The sequence below is a fragment of the Leucoraja erinacea genome, chromosome 13 (genome assembly GCF_028641065.1).
Source record: "Leucoraja erinacea ecotype New England chromosome 13, Leri_hhj_1, whole genome shotgun sequence".
Classification (NCBI taxonomy): domain Eukaryota; kingdom Metazoa; phylum Chordata; class Chondrichthyes; order Rajiformes; family Rajidae; genus Leucoraja; species Leucoraja erinaceus.
In genome coordinates this window covers 49,415,588-49,436,324 of record NC_073389.1, presented here as the reverse complement: position 1 = coordinate 49,436,324, position 20,737 = coordinate 49,415,588, and the positions used below count along the sequence as shown (strand labels likewise).

Here is a 20,737-nt window from a genome sequence, read left to right as displayed (position 1 = left end):
AGTCTCAAGGACACCTTACAAAAATTTAGTAGGTAGAGGAAAAACATGTAAGGGGAATGAAATAAATAGTAGAGACATGACTAGTACACAAAGTAAAGACAGAATACAATTCAAATTTGTAACGTGTAGTTCCCATTGTGCCAGCTTTATCTATGCAAACTATTGCTCTCCTTTTCCACTACAATCTCAAATGTTATGACCCTCAAATATGAATAAAATTTGCAAACCCACATCTAAGCTGTTAATATCTAACTAAAACAAATGGAGATAATAAGGCAGCAGTGGGCTGGGAGAAAAAAACTACTGCAGGTGACTTTTTATAAACATTTAGGCAGATATATGGATAGGAAGGGCTTAGGTGGCTATGTGCCAAATGCAGACAAATGGGACTAGCCTTGTATGCCACCTCGGTCAGCGTGTGCAAGGTGGGCTGAATGACTTGTTATCTGCAAGCAAATTAATGGTTAAAGAACTAGGTACTGTCCCATCCAATGGCAGTGAACAAATATGCAGAAGGATTGTATGATCAGCCGAGCCAAAGACAACTGACAACTCGAGAAGGATAAGGGAAATTATGTGCCACTGACATAGTCAGAAGGAGGTATTCTTGAGTTTGATAACAGCCATTTTTTCACAATGCCAATGATCATAATCAGACTGGAAGGATTCAAGAATGGATTTTGGACGTAACCTTGGAGACAAAATGGACTTTGGAATATTAATGGGAAGATGGCTTAAACAGGGAACAATATTGGAATATTGAAACATTTTAAAAGGACACGTTCATTTAGCAAAGCGAACAATTAGATCAGAGCTGACATACAATCTTTTCCCGATATCCCTTAACACTTTGGTTAATGGAAGTTATCAGCTCAGATTTGCACTGCTTGTAGAAAAGTTCTAAATTTCTACTATCCTTTGCAAATACAGGTGCACAACCTTTTATCCGAAGATCCAAATAACGAAAACCTCCGAATAGCGACATTTTTTCAGTCCTTGAAGAAAGGTCCTTGAAAACGTTCACCGAGGGCGGCCCGCAGAGGTGACAGCGGAACCTCCGGTCGGTCCTCGAAGAAAGGGGAACTAAATCCCCATTCATAAAAGAGAAGGTGAGGGTATATTGCGCGAGGGTTAATAATTGACAATCTGCTGCTGCCTGCCCGCTGAGTTAAAAAAGTTCCTACGGTAGACTCACGGTACACAGTGTATTGTGAGTCTTGCATGAGAACTTTTTAACTCAGCGGGCAGGCAGCAGCAAATTGTCGCTCCCTTAAGTTTCACCCCACCTACACCCCTCTGCTTCCCGGCCATGTGTGTGACCCCTTCCCTCCCCTCTCCAGCTCCCCGCCCATTGCACCGGCGCGGGGGTTTTGCACTGTCTTCACGTCGGAGCTAGTGCTAGTCACCGGAGACGTCAGGACCAACGGGACACCGGCCCCCAGGCCCACTGCGAGCACGGAGATCCCAGAGACCCACAGCCAGCAGCAGCCCAGCCCCGTTCCAATTCCAGAGGAACACGCTCCCCGTAGGGACCGAAGCTGATGGTGTGCAAGGTGCGTCTTGGTCTTGAGGTTGCGGATGAGGGGGCGCAGCTCGGGCTGTGACGTCTCCGGCCACCCCCCTGTACAGGAGCTGAGACTGGGAACTGTGGGGTTGTTTGCAGTTGCAGAGGGAGGGGGCAAGGGCGGTACAGTTCCCAGTCTCAGCTCCATTCCAGGGGGTGACCGGAGACGTCAGGACCAACGGGACACCGACTGCAAGCACGGAGATCCCATAGACTCACAGCCAGCAGCAACTCTAGCCCAACCCCGCTCCAACTCCAGAGGAACCCGGGTTGCGGATGAGGGGGCGCAGCTCGGGCTGTGGGCGAACAGCCACTTGTCGCTGTAGCGGCGCATCGGGGAGCGGGTTCCTGTTGGTCCTGACGTCTCCGGCCACCCCCCTGGACAGGAGCTGAGAGACGTCAGGACCAACAGAAGCCGCTCCCCGATGCGCCACTACAGTGACAAGTGGCAGTTCGCCCACAGCCCGAGCTGCGCCCCCTCATCGGTACACCGACCCCCAGGCCCACTGCAAGCACGGAGATCCCAGAGACTCACAGCCAGCAGCAACTCTAGCCCAGCCCCGTTCCAACTCCAGAGGAACCCGGGTTGCGGATGAGGGGGCGCAGCTTGGGCTGTGGGCGAACTGCCACTTGTCGCCGTAGCGGCGCATCGGGGAGCGGATTCCTCTGGAGTTGGAGGGACAGGGAGACACAGCGGCTTTTGAGAATGGTGGGCAATCACTTCCAAAGTTCTGCCCACACAGTCAGTACACCTCTCCTACACTTGTCTCCCGCACTAAGATTATCTCGCAGAGAATGATCCCAGCCTAACCCTCCCTATTCTCTCCTATTCTGCAAGAAAAAACTACATTGAAGACTCAAACTCGCGATCGAGTAACTGCCGGGATCGAGGCGTAAACTCGCGACCTTGCGGATATGAGCCGGGCACTCTGCCACTGAGCCAGCCGTTAAAATCTACGCTAAAAATCTTCCATTCCGAAAGCCGAAAAATTCTGAATTACGAAAAGTGTCTGGTCCCAAGGCTTTTGGATAAAAGGTTGTGCACCTGTAGTAGCAATTCTTATTTTAACTCATGAAAAGCCTGCCTCTTGTTTTTAGACTTAAATTATGCACCCAAGTTCAAAACACAACAACCCGTGAAAAATAGTTTTCTATTTTAATAACTTCAATCAAAAACTACTACATAAACTTCTAACTTTCATGAAGCAGAACCTTGATTGATCCAATTATTTAACATTATTTAACCACATTTCACTGTCAAAGCTACAGAACATCTCCACAGAGACCAATATATCCTTCCTAAGATTAAGCTAGGGAGTAGTCCTGATCTTCCAGCTTACTTTCATTGTGGATGCTAGACTTTTTTTCTGCAACCATTACACTAAAATGTTGCAAAAATATATTCGACACTCTGGTATTTTTCTCTTTGAACTACCTATTATTGTTGCGTTTGGTTTGATTGTACATATGTACAGTCCGCCTGATTTAATCGGACACCACACAAAGAGGTTTCACTGTACATCAGTGCACATAACAATAAACCAATACCTTTCCCAGCCACGTGTCTTTCTCCATCCAGCAATTCCACCAGATACCTATACTCATCTAATTCTTACCACTTAACCATACGTATTTTCCATGTACTTCCACGTCATTTCTCAACAATCAGCAGCTATGCTTTTGACGCTGAGGGCCAAGTTCTAGAATCTGCTCTAAAACATCTCCACCTTTCCTTTTCCGCCATAAAGATATGCAAACAAATAAATTAAGACAAGTAAGCCACTTGGCCTTCAAAATGGTTCCACCATTCATAATATCATGGCTGATTTGATCCCAACAGCCTTTTGCACTTTAACAGCCTATTGCACTTTATCTGCTTATTTATGTGTATATTGAACTGAACTGTTCTGTATTTCTGCTTACAATATTTTGTTGTGCTGCAGCAAGCAAGAATTTCATTGTCCTATCTGGGACACATGACAATAAACTCTCTTGACTTGACTCTTGACTCAACCTGTACTTCATACTCCTGCCTGATCCTGAAAACTGTCCACCTCCTTGCTTGAAGAATCATTCCACCTCTGTCTTACAAATATTCAATGACACCTCTTTCACCATATTTGAGGAATAGAGTTCCAGAGACTCAACATTTGATAGAATAAAAATTGTTATTCGGTCTTTAATGGGTTGGCTCCCATGGCTCTGTCAAATTTTGTCTGATATAAAATATTTTAAGAACAGGACTACAGAACCACAAACCATTAAGCCCAGTAAAACACATACTGGGATGAAATTCCCCTGTAAAGTCTATTTAAATGGACAACAACATGGCAATAACATCAAAGTTCAATAAGGGCCTAAATATCTTTGTACATAGTTACTAAAGGTTAATGTGCACATGCAGCACAAAACTAGAAAGTCAAATGGTACATTACTCTTAATTGCAAAATTATTTGAGTGCAGGAGTGGGATGTCTTTACACAAGGGCAATTATACAATTTTACACAATTATAAAATCACACATGGGATATTTTGTGTACAGATTTGGTCTCCTTACACAAAGAAGGATGTACTGGATATGAAGAGAGTGTGGTATTGGTTCAATACACATGTTGCTGCAATGGTGGGTCTGCCCATGAGGAGAGAGCAAATAGGCTGGGACTCTTGAGTTCAGAAGAATGAGAAGCGACCTCATTTGAAATGAAAAATGCTTTCAGAGCTAAATAGGTTAGAGCCCAAACGGTTTCCCTTTCACTGTAGAGTGCAGAAATAAAACTCATCGTAAGTCCTTTAGAATTGAAGATAGCTAAACAATTTTTCCAGTTACTTTCATGTCGTTAAACATCAGCCATTGCTTTGGGGTACAAGATCAGCCATGATCTTGATGAACTGCAAAGTAGGGTGAAAGATCTGAACAGCCATGACTTATTCTGTTTTTATTGTTCCCACAATTAACGACCAACAATCTACAACAAAAAAATGTATTCCTCCGCTTTTAATGTATCACTTGCTCATTATTATAATGACACTGGTCTACTTGTGAAGACAAAATGCTGGAAATACTCAACGGGCCAGGCAGCATCTGTGCAAAGAGAAACAGGGTTAAAATTCCTGCAGGACGATTTTCCATTAGAAATGACCACTGACCTGATGCTATTTCCAACATTTTGTGTTCTTATTTTAGCTTCCTATCAAGTGCAGCTTTCTAGTTTTGCAATAACTATTCCAACGGCATCAAACAAATGGATTTATCTCAGCGGGGAAGAGAAGACAGGCCAAAAACATTGTGTTCATAAACTTGCCCAGAAGGGGATCAGGCTTCAGGAAACGCCAGGCCAAGCATCACCCCCACTGAATCCTGGGTTCTGTAGTCCCAATCCCGAGTGTTCCCGCTTCCCGTGCTCAAACTCCCCAACCGCCCGCCTACAGCTCCCAGAATCCACCGGTGCAACTGCGCATCCTCAGAAGCCTCCCCGGCCTTGGGTTGACCTACATCAGGCGAAGAAGATGGCGGCGCCGGCCAGGTTGTGCCTGAAGGTGAAGGAAGAAAGAGTGTTTAATTCAATTGATTTTAACGTTTTAAGTAAATAACCTTGATTGTTAAACCATCTACAGGTTTTGCTATGTAGATTGAATATATTTGCGTTAAATAATGTTCATTTTACCCCGCTGATGGCTTGGCTGTCATATCGTCTGGCTGTGTGGTATTTGTAATGTTGGTTATTCAGGTTTGATTGTTACCTGATTCGGATTTGTTTTAAGTGTATGCTTATATCAAACTGATACCTCACCTAAATCCCTATCTAAAAAAGCAAATCCCACCTGACATTTAAGATTTTCGAAGTCCAAAGACCTGCAGATGCTCGATTTTGCGTTTACTTTTAGTTACATAGATTATTTCCTTCATCATCTTTTAATCATAGTGTCGATTTTAGTACAGTAATATATTTTAACTTTACTTCTATTGATTCCAATGATGAAGGATTCCTATTTCATGAAAGGTTGATGTCAAGAAAGGTTAAACAGGTTAGGCCTATCCTCATTGGGGTTTGTAATGAACAATAGATGATCTTACTGAACCGTGTAAGATACAGCAGGGCATTGAGGTGTGGAAGCTGCAAAGATGATTACCCTGGTGGTTATCCAGAATTTGGGACATTGTTGAAGAATAATTAAGTTGCCCTTGTCAGATGATGATGAGGAGCATGCATCCCCAAAGTTTGATGAGATGTATTTCTGACTTCTACAGCTGGGTGTGTTGGTGACAATGAACTATTTTTTAAGAAGCCTTCTTGATTTGTCCTTTAAAAAAACGATATGGTTAGAAAGTATTTTGAACGTCATGCTCCATTGTACTGATATGAAAAGCTATTAACACAGCAAACTTGTTTGAGAGTCATGGTTTCGTGCAGCATAGAAATAGACCCTTCAGCCGACCACTTCTATTCTGACCAACGTGCCTATCTGAACTAATCCCACTTGCCTGCATAATTCCATATCATTCTATGACCTCTATCGGAATAATTCACACGAGACATGATTGACTATCAGACTGTAGCTACTTTATTTGCAGGCTGCTCTCTTTTGTCGGACCAGTATTGCGTGCTTATTGCGAATAAGGTAGCTACAGTTTAATAGTCACTCACAGCTCGTGTGAATTATATGGACAACTTATTCAAGTAAGTACCTGTCCAGGTGCCGCTTGAATTTCAGATCCCCTATAACTCTCCATCTAACCTTAAACCTCTAGTTTTACACAACCAAACCCAGAGAAAAGGCCTCTGTCCATCCACGTTATTTATGCCCCTTATAAATTTATATCCGTCTAGCAAGTTGCCTCTCGGCCCTCTTCACTCCAGAAAAAGAAGAATGCTGACTATCCAAATCTTTCCTTAGAGGTAAAAGATACATTCTGTATTCAATATTCCAGTGCTAACTTCGATCCAAGCCTGCTAATCCAAGAAATCGCTTGAGAATGTTTTCTGCTTAATCACATCTTTCCAGCAGTGTGGTGACCAGAACTACACACAATATTCCAAGTGCAGCCCAAACAACATACAAATGTAACGTGATGTCCCAACTCTTGTACTCAATGCCCTGTCTGAGGAAGGCAAGTCATGCCATACGCCACCTTCACCATTATCGACTTGCGTCTTCCATTTCAGGGAACTTTATAGTTGTACTCCAAGGTCTTTATTTTCAATAACACTCCTAGGATTCTGCCATTCACTTTGTATGTCCTGCCCTGGCTTAACTTTCCAAAATCCCTTGCTTCACACCTGTCCGAGTTAAATAACATCTACCATTCCTTTGCCCAAATAAGGTCTCCCAATCATTAATTGTAAAAAAAATGGGCAAATAGCAGGAAACATTTTAATATCTGTTTTATAAACTCCTTTGCTGGAAGATTGAATCCTAAATGTCTCATAGCTCCTCTTGGCCTCCTTTGATCCAAGATAAACAGATCCAGTCCAACCTATCTCCTTATAAAGTACGTCCTCCAATCTAGGTAGCATCCTTGTGAATCTTTTCTGCATCTTCTCTAGCTGAATCGCGTGATGTATACTAATCATGTACTAAGCCTACGTATCACACACTTGTACACAATTCATTTTGTTTCAGTCTTTGATATGTGTCTACATAGTGCAAATCAGCATATGTGTTCAAAAACTGACTTAAATTTCTCTTTAAATCTTCAGGTCCGTTGCTTCAGCACCTCGGTGGTCAACCCAGTTAACAAACTGGTTATGGTATGAAACATTTCAAAGCTTTTAAATTTGGGTAAAGTAACATTAAATAAGTTTTACAAGAACTAAGTAATGCATAATTACATTGTTCCGATAGTATTGTTTTTCTTCCATAAGATTTCTTCCTAACTAGTCTCTTTTGGATAATTGATAAATTTCAGTTTTATCCTATCCACAGAAGCAGATAATAGTAAGAAATTGGGTTGAAAGCAGGAATTGTTTTCTTTGAAGATAGACACAAAAAGCAGGAGTAACTCAGCAGGGCAGGCAGCATCTCTGGAGAGAAGGAATGGGTGACGTTTCGGGTTGAGTCCCTTCTTCAAACCCAATTGTTTTATTTATTTTTTGTTGTAGACTCATTTTACTGTTACTGATGGTAGACAAAAATGCTGGAAAAACTCAGCGAGTGAGGCAGCATCTATGGAGCGAAGGAAATAGGCAACATTTCGGGTCGAAACCCTTCTTCAGACCCGAAACTTTGCCTATTTCCATCGCTCCATAGATGCTGCCTCACCCACTGAGTTTCTCCAGCATTTTTGTCTACCTTCGATTTTCCCGCATCTGCAGTTCCTTCTTAAACATTACTGTTACTGTTACAGCCTTGGTCTACTGTGCAGATGCCATAGTTTTCTTCCTACCTGGATCACTGATATCCAGTCTCATCTTTATATGGCTTCAGACCCAGAGTATTGTGGTATTGCAGTTTGGAGATAATTAAGGATGAATTAAGGATCTGTGAATGAAAAAAAATTAAAATCAACAATTAATTGTGAATGTTGCATAAGAGTTCAGCTCTTAATTCTTTGAGTTGAGACTTCCCGTGTAATTTACAGCTGGGTTTTTTTTTTGCCCACAGCCACCTATTCAAGTCTATGGGGTTGAAGGAAGATATGCTACAGCTTTATACTCTGCTGCCAGCAAGCAGAAGAAACTGGACCAAGTGGAGCAGGAACTACAGAAGATTAATGTAAGTTAAATATTTTCTATACATTTATGTTCAATTAAAGAACATTTATTTAAAGTTCACTTGCCTGTAAATTTAATACTTTAAAAATGCAAGAGGATTAATATAAAAAAACAGTTACCGTATTTCCCGGCAATGAAGACGCAACTGCGTCGAAGACACACCCCTAATTTAAGTTGCAAAATTTTGAAAAAAGGATGGCGGGACAAGATCATGGGTTTGGTTTAGTCCAGAGGTCGCAACATCGCCTGCGTGCCCCAGGACTGGCTATAGCGTCTAGGTCAGCTCGCTTGCCCCAGGTCGGGCTGTGACACCCAGGTCGGCTGCGTGCCCCGCGAATGGCTGCAGTTCCCTGGTTGGCTCGCTTGCCCCAGGTCTGGCTGGTGCGCCCAGGTCGGCTCGCTTGCCCCAGGTCTGGCTGTAGCGCCCAGGTCGCCTGACCCGGGACTAGTAGAGAGAGAGAGTGAGCCTGGGATGGAGCAGCCAGCCTTCCGCCCAGTAGCTAACCTGCCAACCACCACCTCCACCTGTTGCACCTGTGCCGAAAGACACCGTGGCTGGCTGTCAGGCGGGCCGGCAGAAGGCGCTAAGGTGGCGGCCGGTTCCGCTGTCAGGTCCCGGCGGTTGCTCGCAGCCTCCCGAGCTACTTCCCTCGCCGGCCACAATGCGGTGGCTCCGCGCCCTGAGCGCCGCGGCAGAGGTGAGTGAGTTGCTGGCATGATCCCCGACCCCCTCCTACTCAATGCTCCTGCCCTCCCCTCAACTTTACCCCCGGGCGGGCCAGCCAATTTGTGCAGCCCAGGCCGTGCTGACCCGGGCCAGACTCCCCTCAAGCTGTGAAAGGAACTCTCCACCCTCCAGCGGCGCTGTCCTTTTACAGCCGCTTCCCGCTTTACAGCCACTTCCCATCGGCTGCCAACAATGAGGGATAGACTTGACTATCCCTCAGTACAGCAACATTGTTCTTGATGTTGCTGTACTGAGGGATAGCCAAGTCTGTCTTTCTTGGCTAAAAAACTAACCTTCGGCCTCCAAGACGCAGATAAACTTTCGTGCTTTATTTTTGGTTTAAAAATAGCATCTACATTGCCGGGAAATACGGTATATGTTTCAGCCCAATTTGAAAAATTGATGTTAAACATTTCTCGGGTGTTTCTGTCATCTGTAATTATATTAAATCACAAAGGGCTGAGATTGTCTCCCATGTGCTCCATGGCTAATATCACAGGTGAAGAGCAATGGAGGGATAAAAATAAATTAAGTATCTTAGTGCTGCCTTTAAAAAAAATAAAAAAAATTAATATGTAATATTGTAAAACATCTTGTCTTCGGAACCAAAAGATTTCCATCCAATGTTAATTAATCAAATTATTAGTCAACGTAAACTAATCCCAACAAGATGCAGTTTAATGGAGACCACAAGAGACTGCTGATGCTGGAATCATGATCAAATCATAAATTGCTAGTGGAACTCAGTGAGTCAAACACCATCTATGGAGTGAATGGACAGACGGCATTTTGGGTTGGGTCTCTTGTTTAGAATGATTGGAATGATGGTGGGGGGGGGGGGGGGAGAAGCAGCATAAAACCTGGAAAGTGATAGATAAACACAAAATGCTGGAGTAACTCAGTGGGACAGGCAGCATCTTTGAAGAGAAGGAATGGGTGACGTTTTGGGTCGAGACCCTTGTATTTGTATGTTTTTTTAAGTTGTGCGGTGAATATGAAAGTTACTGCAGCATTTTATGTCTACCTTCGATTTAAACCAGCATCTGCAGTTCTTTCCTACACGTTATTTATGTGTGAATTAGAGCTTAAATTACTAAAGTACGAAAGTAACAAAATAGAAGCAGGAGTGGGCTACTTGGCCTATCAAGCCTGACCAACATTAAACATGATCATGGCTGATGGTCCACAGCTTTTGCCTGGACAGTAAGCGAATGACAAATTTGCCCTTTTTTATAGTTTGGTTATCTGAAAATACTATTTAGTACTCTGAAACTTGAAAGCATCACATGTATTTATTGGCTATGTGCTGATGGCTATTTCACATGTCACTTCGAAAAGAGTATTTTATTTCCAATAAATGTTATCTCCTTGGTTCCCTTCCAGTCGCTATTGAAAGATCCCAAGTTCTCTGGACTGCTCGTCAATCCCCACATTAAACGCAGCATCAAGCAAAAAGCTGTCAACGATGTCTTGACAAAACAGAAAGTCTCGCCCATAATGATCAACTTCATGAGTAAGTGCTTTATGGTTACCTCTCAATAATCCAATTTTTTTTTTTTTTGCGTTGTTTACGGAACATGTACACCATTACAGGAACAGAATACGTGAATAACATAAATCTTTAATTAGGAGCTTAGTAACCAAGTTAATATTTCATTGATGAATTTAAATGTGAAAAACGACGGCGCAACATTCAGAATTGACTGTAGCTATAGATATTCGTAGGTAGTCTTTGAGGAAAAACAATATTTGTACTTAGGCAAGTAAATACTTTTATTCAAAACTTGTGTCTATCTTCGGTATAAACCAGCATTTGCAGCTCCTTCTTACAGAAATACTTTTATTTGCTGTCAAAAATGAACAGTAGTATACCTGAATACAAACTGAAAACATCAATTTCATCTTGGCAATATCAGATGCCTAAAGTGATATAGTCAAAACGTCCCAGTGTCTATATTCCAACTGTCTGTATTTGCCAACATATTAAAACCTTTGTCAAAGGCAAAGAAAAAAACAGGAATACGTCCAGGTATCTTAATAATTGTCTTCAATACAGTTGCCTCGGAGTATTTTTCCCCCATAATCTCACACATAATTGGTACACATGGCAATAAACAGACCTTTGAGCTTTGATACAAGCAGTTATGTTCCAACCATCTGAAGGATCAACAGTACAGGAATTTGAAATGTAAAATGGGGAATTCAGCGGTTTATATCTGCACGTGCCCTGTACCAATCCAAATCTAACTTAGTATCTTGCATGACCACATAACCTACAATTTTCCTCAAATGTTTATCCACTTTTCCTTTGAAAGACACAACAAATCTAATGGTTTTCTTTCGTTTTATTTCCACTGATTTATGCCTGCCTTGTTTTTGGCACCAAGAAAACAAAAATAAACCATTCTTTGTATTTGACTGATTAAAAACTCAATAAATTAAAATTTGATAAAGGTACGACATGAATACATAGTGGTTGTCTTACAATAACTCCCAAATAAGACCTTATATTCTTTGCCTAAGTACAACGTTTCCATACAAAATCACTGATCCTCCTCAAATATAATTAAATTTTATTTTAAGATTGTGGTGTTGCTATCAGGCACATGCGTTATTGGAGGAATTTGAGATAGTTTTTAGCTAGTGGACCCATGACTCATTTGACAATGAACCTCAGTATTGACTTCAGACGAAGAGAGGAAAATGTTTATAAATATGCTTCAAAGAGAATTTTATTGAATTTTCTCATTGAACTTTGTTTTAAAAAATGTTTTTCTCATGACATTTTTCATTCCAAATGTAACAACTGGCTAGGTTTCCCCAATAGAGTAAAACACAATATGCCGGAGGAGCTCAGCCGGTCAAGCAGCATCTATGGAGGAAATGGACAAGCGATATTTCAGTGTCGCCTGTCTGTTTCCCACCACGAATGATGTCTGACTGGCTGAGTTATTCCAGCATTTCGTTTAGTTTAGAGATACAGGCCCTTAGCCGACCGAGTCCGCACCGACGAGCAATCTCCACACATTAACACAACCTTACACACACACAAGGGACAATTTACACTTATACCAAGACAATAAACCTACAAACCTGTACGTCTTTGGAGTGTGGGAGGAAACTGAAGATCTTGGAGAAAACCCACGGGGTCACAAACTCCGTACAGATAGCACCCATAGTCGGGATCAAACCCGGGTCTCCGGCGCTGCAAGTGCTGCAATGCAGATACTCTGCTGCTGCGCCACCATGCCGCACAAAACCGTGTTTTGGTCAAGAGTGTTTTATTGTCATATGTCCCAGATAGAACAATTAAATTCATACTCAAGATGACAACATCTGCAGTTTCTTGTGTTTCCTTTAATACCGATTGTGATAAAGATAGAAATCTTACTTATTGTCTTCAGATGTATTAGCTGAGAATGGACGGTTGCGCAAAACCCCTGACGTTGTTGGGGCTTTCAGCAAGATCATGAGTGCTCATCGTGGGGAAGTTCTCTGCTCAGTCACTACTGCTCAGGTAACATGAATTATTCGATGTACAGTTGTGTTAATAATATATCGTTAAATGTCAAGAATGTTCAAGTTTGCTGAATAGCTCTGTTAACTTGTATTGGCCATGCAAAGAAAAAAATCCATTTGTAATTGAGAATCCTCAGTTAATAATAGGCAATAGATGCAGGAGTAGGCCATTCGGCCCTTTGAGCCAGCACCGCCATTCAATATGATCATTGCTGATCATCCCCAATCAGTACCCCATTCCTGCCGTCTCCCCATATCCCCTGACTCCGCTATCTTTAAGAGCCCTATCTAGCTCTCTCCTGAAAGTATCCAGAGAATCGGCCTCCACCACACTCTGAGGCAGAGAATTCCACAGACTCACAACTCTCTGTGTGAAAAAATGTTTCCTCATCTCCGTTCTAAATGGCTTGCCCCTTATTCTTAAACTGTGGCCACTGGTTCTGGACTCCCCCAACATCAGGAACGTATTTCTTGCCTCTAGCATGTCCAAACTGTTAATAATCTTATATGTCAAATAAGATCCTCTCTCATCCTGCTAGTATACAAGCCCAGCCGCTCCATTCTCTTAGCATATGACAATCCCACCATCCCGGGAATTAACCTCGTAAACCTACGCTGCACTCCCTCAATAGCAAGAATATCCTTCCTCAAATTAGGGGACCAAAACGGCACTCAATACTCCAGGTGTGGTTTCACTAGGGCCCTATACAACTGCAGAAGGACATCTTTGCTCCTATACTCAACTTCACTTGCTGTGAAGGCCAACATGCCATTCGCTTTCTGCACTGTCGGCTGCACCTGCATGCTTACTTTCATTGATTGATGAACAAAGTCAAAGTCAATTTTATTCGTCATAAGGACCCCCAGATCCCGTTGAACTTCCCCTTTTCCCAACTTGACACCATTTAGATAATAATCTGCCTTCTTGTTTTTGCTACCACAGTGGATAACCTCACATTTATCCACATTAAACTGCACCTGCCCACTCACCCAACCTGTCCAAGTCACCCTGCATTCTCATAATGTGAAGGGACCAGACCTAAAATGGGACGTCAACAAGAACAATCACAGGGAACATTGATAAATCCAGATGTAGTGATTTAGAAAGCGGTAATCTGAGAATTTAGTCTCTGGTTTATAGTTGGTTGGCACAGCAGTAGAGTTGCTGCCTTACAGCACTTGCAGCGCCTAAGACTCAGGTTTGCTCCTGACTACGGTTGCTGTCTGTACAGAGTTTGCACGTTTTCCCCATGGTTTTCTCCAAGATTTTCGGTTTCCTCCCACACTCCAAAGACGTACAGGTGTATGGAATATGTGTCAATTGTCCCTAGTGTGTGTAGGATAGTGTTAATGTGCGGGGATCGCTGGTCGGTGGGCCGAAGGGCCTGTTTCGGCACTATATCTCTAAACTAAACTAAACTAAAATTGAAGCCTTGGAGGCTGTGGCGATTTTTTTTAAAATACGATAAGAGACCGAGAGTTTTGATTGCTGAAGGAGGGTTGAGAGTGGTGCCATGAAAGTTAATGAATACTGACTAATGAGTTTTTGGAAGATGTGACAAAAATTAATTTGGCTATTAAAAGTCCTTAAGACGCTTGGGCTGAAAGAATGTAGAATGGTGAAGAGAAACCATTAGTACGACATTACATTCAGTGGGAAGGACAAGTATTATTTAAAGTAAAGGAAAAATACCTTTTTAAAAGTTAATAATGTATATGCAAGTTTAAATTATTAGCCATACTGTAAGTGGAGCATTTCAAGTAAAAACAAAACACAGATTTACTAAGATCGCCTGAGCAGGAGTTTTAAACCTAACGAAACTGAAAGTGGGATGACGGGAAGGATGAAAAAACACTGGCGCTATCTATCTGTCTGGCTGGCTGGCTGGCTGGCTGCCTGTGTGTGTTTCTGACTTGTGGCTGCCAGCCTTAGATTCGTTGCCACGACAACACCCGACCCACAAACGCCCTGATTTTTTCAATTTAAGTAGAGATTTCACCTTTCATTCCAAGTATCCACTCCTCATTAAATTTTGTGGTGTTTATGTACACATTTTTAATCAAATCCTCTCCCTCTCCCAATATTTCAAAAAACACTGCTTCTCACTCACAGAAACAGCTCCAGCCCCAGCCCCTGGTGAATGTTGTCGCCTCCTGCTGGCCAGCGACCATAACGGCTGCTGGCGCCCGCATCTCGCCTCAAAGACGCCATTTAAAAACAGCCGCACTGCTGATTCCTGAGCCGCTTGAGTTAGAGGCTCACGTCTCCCGTGGGGGCTACGGGTAGGGAACAGCTGCGTTGGGGGAGCAGACCCAACGGGTCTGCACTTGGTGTAGTTACAATTAAAAGTTTCATGAAATGAAATTGCTCATTAGGAGAGAAACATACTTTCACTCCATAGTACGAGTACAAAGAATAGATCAATTAGCTTAATTTTGAAGAATTGCATAATTAGTAATTTAACCAATTAATATGTTGCATCTTTGACAAATGAACCTTGGTTGAAATTTGACATGGACATTTTCTTCATTTTTCTAGCCTCTGGATGAAGCAGGTCTTACAGATCTAAAGGCTGCACTTAATGGGTTCCTAAAGAAAAGTGAGACCCTGAAATTGGAGACCAAGGTAAGGCAGTAAGGCATAAGACCAAAGGAAGGTTGAAAGACTTTAATCGTGTGAACATGGGAATAATTCCATGTAATTTGGAACCACAGTGGGAGGTTATAAACATTGGGGAATTTACAGCAGGAAATATAGAATATATTTTTCCGCAATGATTATAAAGAGCATAAATTAACTTGTAATGAAGAAAAGAATGGGTTGTGGTGACTGGTTTGAGCAATGTGTGGTGTAAAAGAGTCTCATGCAAAAATGAATTGGCATAACTTAGAAGAATGTATTCCAAAGAACAATTCAGTTAGTCACGTACACAACCCCAGCCTGACCCTCCTTGTATCTCTGTAGCTTATTTTACCTTTAGTTATATATCCGCTACGTCTTGAAAAATGAAAGCTGTATGAATGACTTGGACCAATATCCTTATTCTGGACTATTTATTGGGTATGGGAGTGCAGAATTAGAAGCTGGGAGGTGTATAAATGGCCACTTGTGGGAAGTTATAAATACGGCACAACATTTCTGCAAATAGTTTCCATTGTACAATTTTGAATGGAAAAATATAATAGTTACGCAGCAAACATTTGAGATCATAATACAAAGATTAGTAGGAAGAGGACACAGGCAAAATTTAAGACTTTTATTTGTAATTACAGTGGTGGTTAATTTACCAATCTAATAATCCAGATGTCTAGATTAATAAACCAGTTCAGATGTCACAAGGGCATTTGTTCGATTTAAATGCAGCCATAATTTGCATTTAATAAAATAGTAATCTGTACTCATGACCACAGAACATTTAAATTGTAACAACTCATCTGGTTCAATGCCTTTCAATTGAGGAAATTTGCCTTTCACTCTGGAATCTGAACTATGTGTTTTCAATTGAAATGGTCTAAGAAGTCACTCAATTCAATTGTAATAAAGGTGGTAATAAACTTGGACGATTCAGAGGTTCCGGGCCGATGAGAGTGTTCTCCCGTTCAAGGGCCTAAAAACATTGGGCCGCCGTAGTGGTGACTGCGGGAGCCTCAATAGGCCCCGACCACGGGTGAACAGAGGAATAGACTGAACTTTGGTGCCCTCCCTCACAGCGGGAAATGCTGATGGGGGGGATGTTTTTTATGTTTTATGTTAAATCCTAAAGTGTTGTGTTTATCTTATTTGTGTGCTGCATGGTAACTTAAATTTCACTGCACCAATTGGTGACAATAAATGTCCTTCATCCTTTGTCTTTATCAATTTATCAATTTAAAGCTGATGACAAGGACGCAATTTATTATATTTAATTCCAGATATTTTAATCATCTATTTATCTATTATATTGTCTTTCACGCCTTTAAAGATCTTACTTTAACTTAGCGATCAAAGCAGGAGTAGGACATCTGGCCCCATGCCTTCAAAGAAAGCTTCACTGATCTTTCACCTCCCAGATGCTACCCGATCTGCCGAATGCTGCCAGTCACTTCCCTGCACTAATCCCACCTTCTTTAATCCTTTAATTTCTACTGAGTTATTAGCATTTATATTTTCAGTTTTGCAAGTTCAAATTTGATCAATTTTATTCTTTCCAAAAAGGATTAAAAAATAGAGAGCGTGGAAGATTTGCTTAAAAAGTTAATTAGAGAAATTAAAAATGAGCATATCTCAAGATTTGTACGTTTTCAATTCAGTTGCAGTTATCTTTTAAACGGTTAACTTGTTGAAGTACATTTCCACATGTTCCCATGCCCATTCCTACACACTAGGCCAATTTACAATTTACCTACACACCTGTAGGTCTTTGGAAGAAACCGGAGTACCTGGAGAAAACCCACGCAGTCACAGGGTGAACTTACAAGCTCCGTACTGACAGCACCTGCAGTCAGGATCCAGCCCACGTCTCTGGCGCTGTAAGGCAGCAACTCTATCGCTGCGCCATTAATGAAATACTTTGCATTTAATTCATTTGGTGTCAAGAACTGTGACTCAAATTGTTTTATGGCATTTGTTTGAAAAAATAACATTATTTCTTTAATTCTAGACCGACCCTTCAATACTGGGTGGAATGATTGTCAGTATTGGTGACAAATACGCTGACATGTCTACAAAAACTAAAATCCAGAAACTCAGCAAACTAATAAATGAAGCTATATAGCAGTGCTCTGTGATCTGGGTAACAACCTATCAGATGTTTAATGTAAATCTGTTTCACTGTATTTGCAGTGAACATCTTCCAATGTTCAAATGAAGTAATAAAAATCATTCTCTGAAACTGTTTGCTGCAATCATTTAATAAAAACAATGGCAAATGTTTTTTTGTAGTAAACAATTAACATTTTGTCAATTGTGTAAGCTGAACGTAATGGTTCAGAAATTGATGGAGTGACTAATTTCAAGGCAGGTACCCAGAGGTGGGTTTTTTTCCCTCAGTCATCCTATTGTACTATTTTTGTACTATACGTTGTTGGAATGCAAAATGTATGCACCTCACCTGTATCCACTAATAATATTAGAGTGAACCTAAACAGTCACAGGGAGAACGTGCAAACTCAACACAGCACCCGAGGTCAGAATCGAACCTGAGTCTCTAGCGTTGAGCCGACCTGTTTGGTGTTATTTGATAAGGGATGTACCCTTTGATACAGTAGGTTGATTAACAAGTTTAAAGCATATGAAATTATGGGTAGTTGAGAATTGGCTTATGTAAACGCAAGGTGCTGTCATCCAATCTTTTGGGACTTTATGGCCTTAAGTAATCTGTAGATAATTAAATGTAATCTGAGGGAAAGAAACGGCAAGCAACAGAGAAGGAAATTAGAAAGGGAAAAGGAAAAAGAAAGAATGGTTATGAAGACAAAAATGATTACAAATCTCTGGAAACAATTTACTACCTGTGGGAGTGAGACTGCATGGTTTCAATTCTGTTCCTGGGATTTCAAAGATTAGATATGTGTTTGAACTAAACATCACATTGGCATGGTTTTTATGATGTATCAACTATAAATATCTTTATTGAGCTTATTTTTTTGCCGAAATGGTGCATATCCAGCAATTTCTTCATTCCCAGAGAAGTTTGCACCAAGATCTTGTTTCTCTTGGACTGAGTAATCACGAAATTATCAAGATATTTTTGGCAGTTTGTCAAAATACACACCATGTACAAAAGTGGGAAAATACAGAAAAATCATTCAATATGTAACTATACCTTAAGTATATTGCAATGAATGACATCAAATGCATACAGACTGATAGGAAAGAGCAATTATTAAAAATGGAGAAGGAAAGAAAATTAGTGTGGCCAATTAACCAATAATCTTGCACGTCTTGGGATGTGGTCGAAAGCCAGAGCACCCGGAGGAAACATACACGGTCACAGGGAGAACGTGCAAACTCCACACAGCCCCCGAGGTCAGGATCGAACCTGAGTCTCTGGCATTGAGCCGTCCAGTTTGTTGTTATTTGAGAAGGGATATACCCCTTGATAAAGGAGGTTGGTTAACAAGGTTAAAGCATATGAAATTGGGGGCTGTTGCGAAATGGCTAGTGAACAGAAAGCAAAGAGGAGGAATAAACATATTCTTGGGTTGCGGTATACATGGATTGCTGCTTGGGTCCTAGCTATTCACAATCCATATCAATAATTTAGTTGAGAAGAAAAATACTACATTTGTATATTTGTTGCAGATATTAAATTACATTTTAAATAAAGAAAATGAGGATGTAGACAAAAACATGGTAGATGGAATATAATGTAGGAAAAATGTGATGTCATCTAATTTATATGACTAAACACAATATTTGTTTAATGCTGAGAGATGGGCAACATTGATGTTCAAAGAGACTCAGATGTGCTTGTACTCGAGTCTCTGAAGGCAATCATACAGGTACAGCAAATAATTAGAAAGGCAAATAATATGTCTTTAATATGAGAGGGCTTGATTGCACGTAAGGAATTCTTCGGTAATCAAGGCCAAGGCGAGTCTGCACCTGAAATACTGTACAGTTTTGATCTCTTCCCTTTGGAAAATATTTACCACAGAGTGAAGTGCAATGAAGGTTGACTTGACAGATTCTAGGACTGGCAGGTTTACTCATGAGGGGAGATTGAGTGGAATGGGATTGCATTCTTTAGAATGTCGGAGAACGAGGAGATCTCACCGAAACTTGCAAATTTTACAGGGGTTGACAAGCTAAACTCAGTAAAACTGTTACCCCTGACTGAGAATTTTAGACAAAGGGGGCACAGTTTAATAGTAAAGGGTAGATTGTTGAGGCCTAATAGGCCTTTCTCACGGGGCGACTTGACGCAAGATGTAACCAGAGTGAAGTGGTCGTGGTCTAGCACGATATCACACGATATAACGGGGGGGTAGACAAAGAGTTCTACGGTACTCGGCATTTCTGTTATTTGTGCGAGTGACTTGTCCGTCTACCGAGCTGTCCCGTTAAATCTTGAAAGACATTGTAAACTGTCAAGTGTAATTAAATCATCACGTGGCACAAATGATGGGGGAGAGAGAGAGAGAAATGAGGGGAGACGTATATACACACACAAAGCAGAGTTTTACTGTGTATGTGGGAGACACAGATGGACTGAGCACAGTACCTCGGTCTTACTGTGTGTGGGAGAGGGGGAGAAAGAGACGTACACTAACAGGCAGAGTCTCTTAGCCTGTGTGAGAGGGAGGGAGGGAGAAAGAGAGAGAGAGGCACACACAAGGTGGATGTGAAATCTCACCTGCCTGTTTCAGTGACAGACACCCGCCGCCAGTAAATGAAGCCACTCCCATCTGTCTCCCCCTCCTCTCCCTCGACTCCCCCACCTTTCTCTCCCAACTCCAGTCCCTTCCCGACCCCCTGGGAAGCTGAAGGGAGCAACAATTAACTGCTGCCTGCCCGCTGAGTTAAAGAGTTCCCACGGTAGTAAGACGATGTTGGTTGCGCCCAAGTTTAAATTTCCAACGTGTGTTTCAGAGTAAAGAGTCAGCGCAGAATCCTTGATAATCAAAAACTGTCTGAATCAGCAAGTTAGACACAAAATGCTGGAGTAACTCAGCGGGCCAAGCAGCATCTATCTCTCAAAGAAGTACATGTGAAAAATTTCTCATGGACCATAAAAATGCGGGACCTTTCAGTAAAGTCCCTTTTAAAGATTATAGTTATTTTCTTGAATTTCATTAACATAACTCATGAATAAGTTGATGTCCATATGCGGATGCAAATCTTTATTTTTTTTAATTCAATCCCACAGAAGACAATTTTTATTCACCTTCTGTCCCCTCTGCCTAGCTTCCGGGTTCACCGTTCGCAGGAGTTCCCACGGTACACGCAAGAGTCAGTACGGATATCGCACTGGCCACTACATGCATATAATGTTGCAATGTTCAACCACAAGTGTACAAGTCACTCTTGGAGAAATTCAAGCCCGAGTCACTAAGCTAAACTCTGTTGCAATCACACAATTGATATAACCATATAACCAATTACAGCACGGAAACAGGCCATCTCGGCCCTACAAGTCCATGCCAAACAAATTTTTTTCCCCTTAGTCCCACCTGCCTGCACTCGTACCATAACCCTCCATTCCCTTCTCATCCATATGCCTATCCAATTTA

The 20,737-nt window shown here is 41.7% G+C and overlaps 1 protein-coding gene across 1 annotated transcript; it reads left to right on the top strand.

Annotated features, from left to right (window-relative positions):
- The first annotated feature begins 4,699 nt into the window (after window positions 1-4,699).
- atp5po (ATP synthase peripheral stalk subunit OSCP) lies at window positions 4,700-17,394 on the top strand. The gene is made up of 7 exons (XM_055645213.1): window positions 4,700-5,101; window positions 7,264-7,314; window positions 8,168-8,278; window positions 10,388-10,517; window positions 12,409-12,521; window positions 15,063-15,149; window positions 17,164-17,394. The coding sequence occupies exons 1-7, from the start codon at window positions 4,700-4,702 to the stop codon at window positions 17,275-17,277; spliced, it is 1,008 nt and encodes a 335-aa protein (XP_055501188.1). The 3' UTR covers window positions 17,278-17,394.
- The last annotated feature ends 3,343 nt before the right edge of the window (window positions 17,395-20,737 follow it).

Coding starts and splice junctions, on each gene's coding strand:
- atp5po (XM_055645213.1), top strand. CDS start 4,700: ATGACCACTGACCTGATGCTATTTCCAACATTTTGTGTTCTTATTTTA. Junction 12,522..15,062: donor GCTCAGTCACTACTGCTCAG/GTAACATGAATT, acceptor TCATTTTTCTAG/CCTCTGGATGAAGCAGGTCT. Junction 15,150..17,163: donor CCCTGAAATTGGAGACCAAG/GTAAGGCAGTAA, acceptor CTTTAATTCTAG/ACCGACCCTTCAATACTGGG.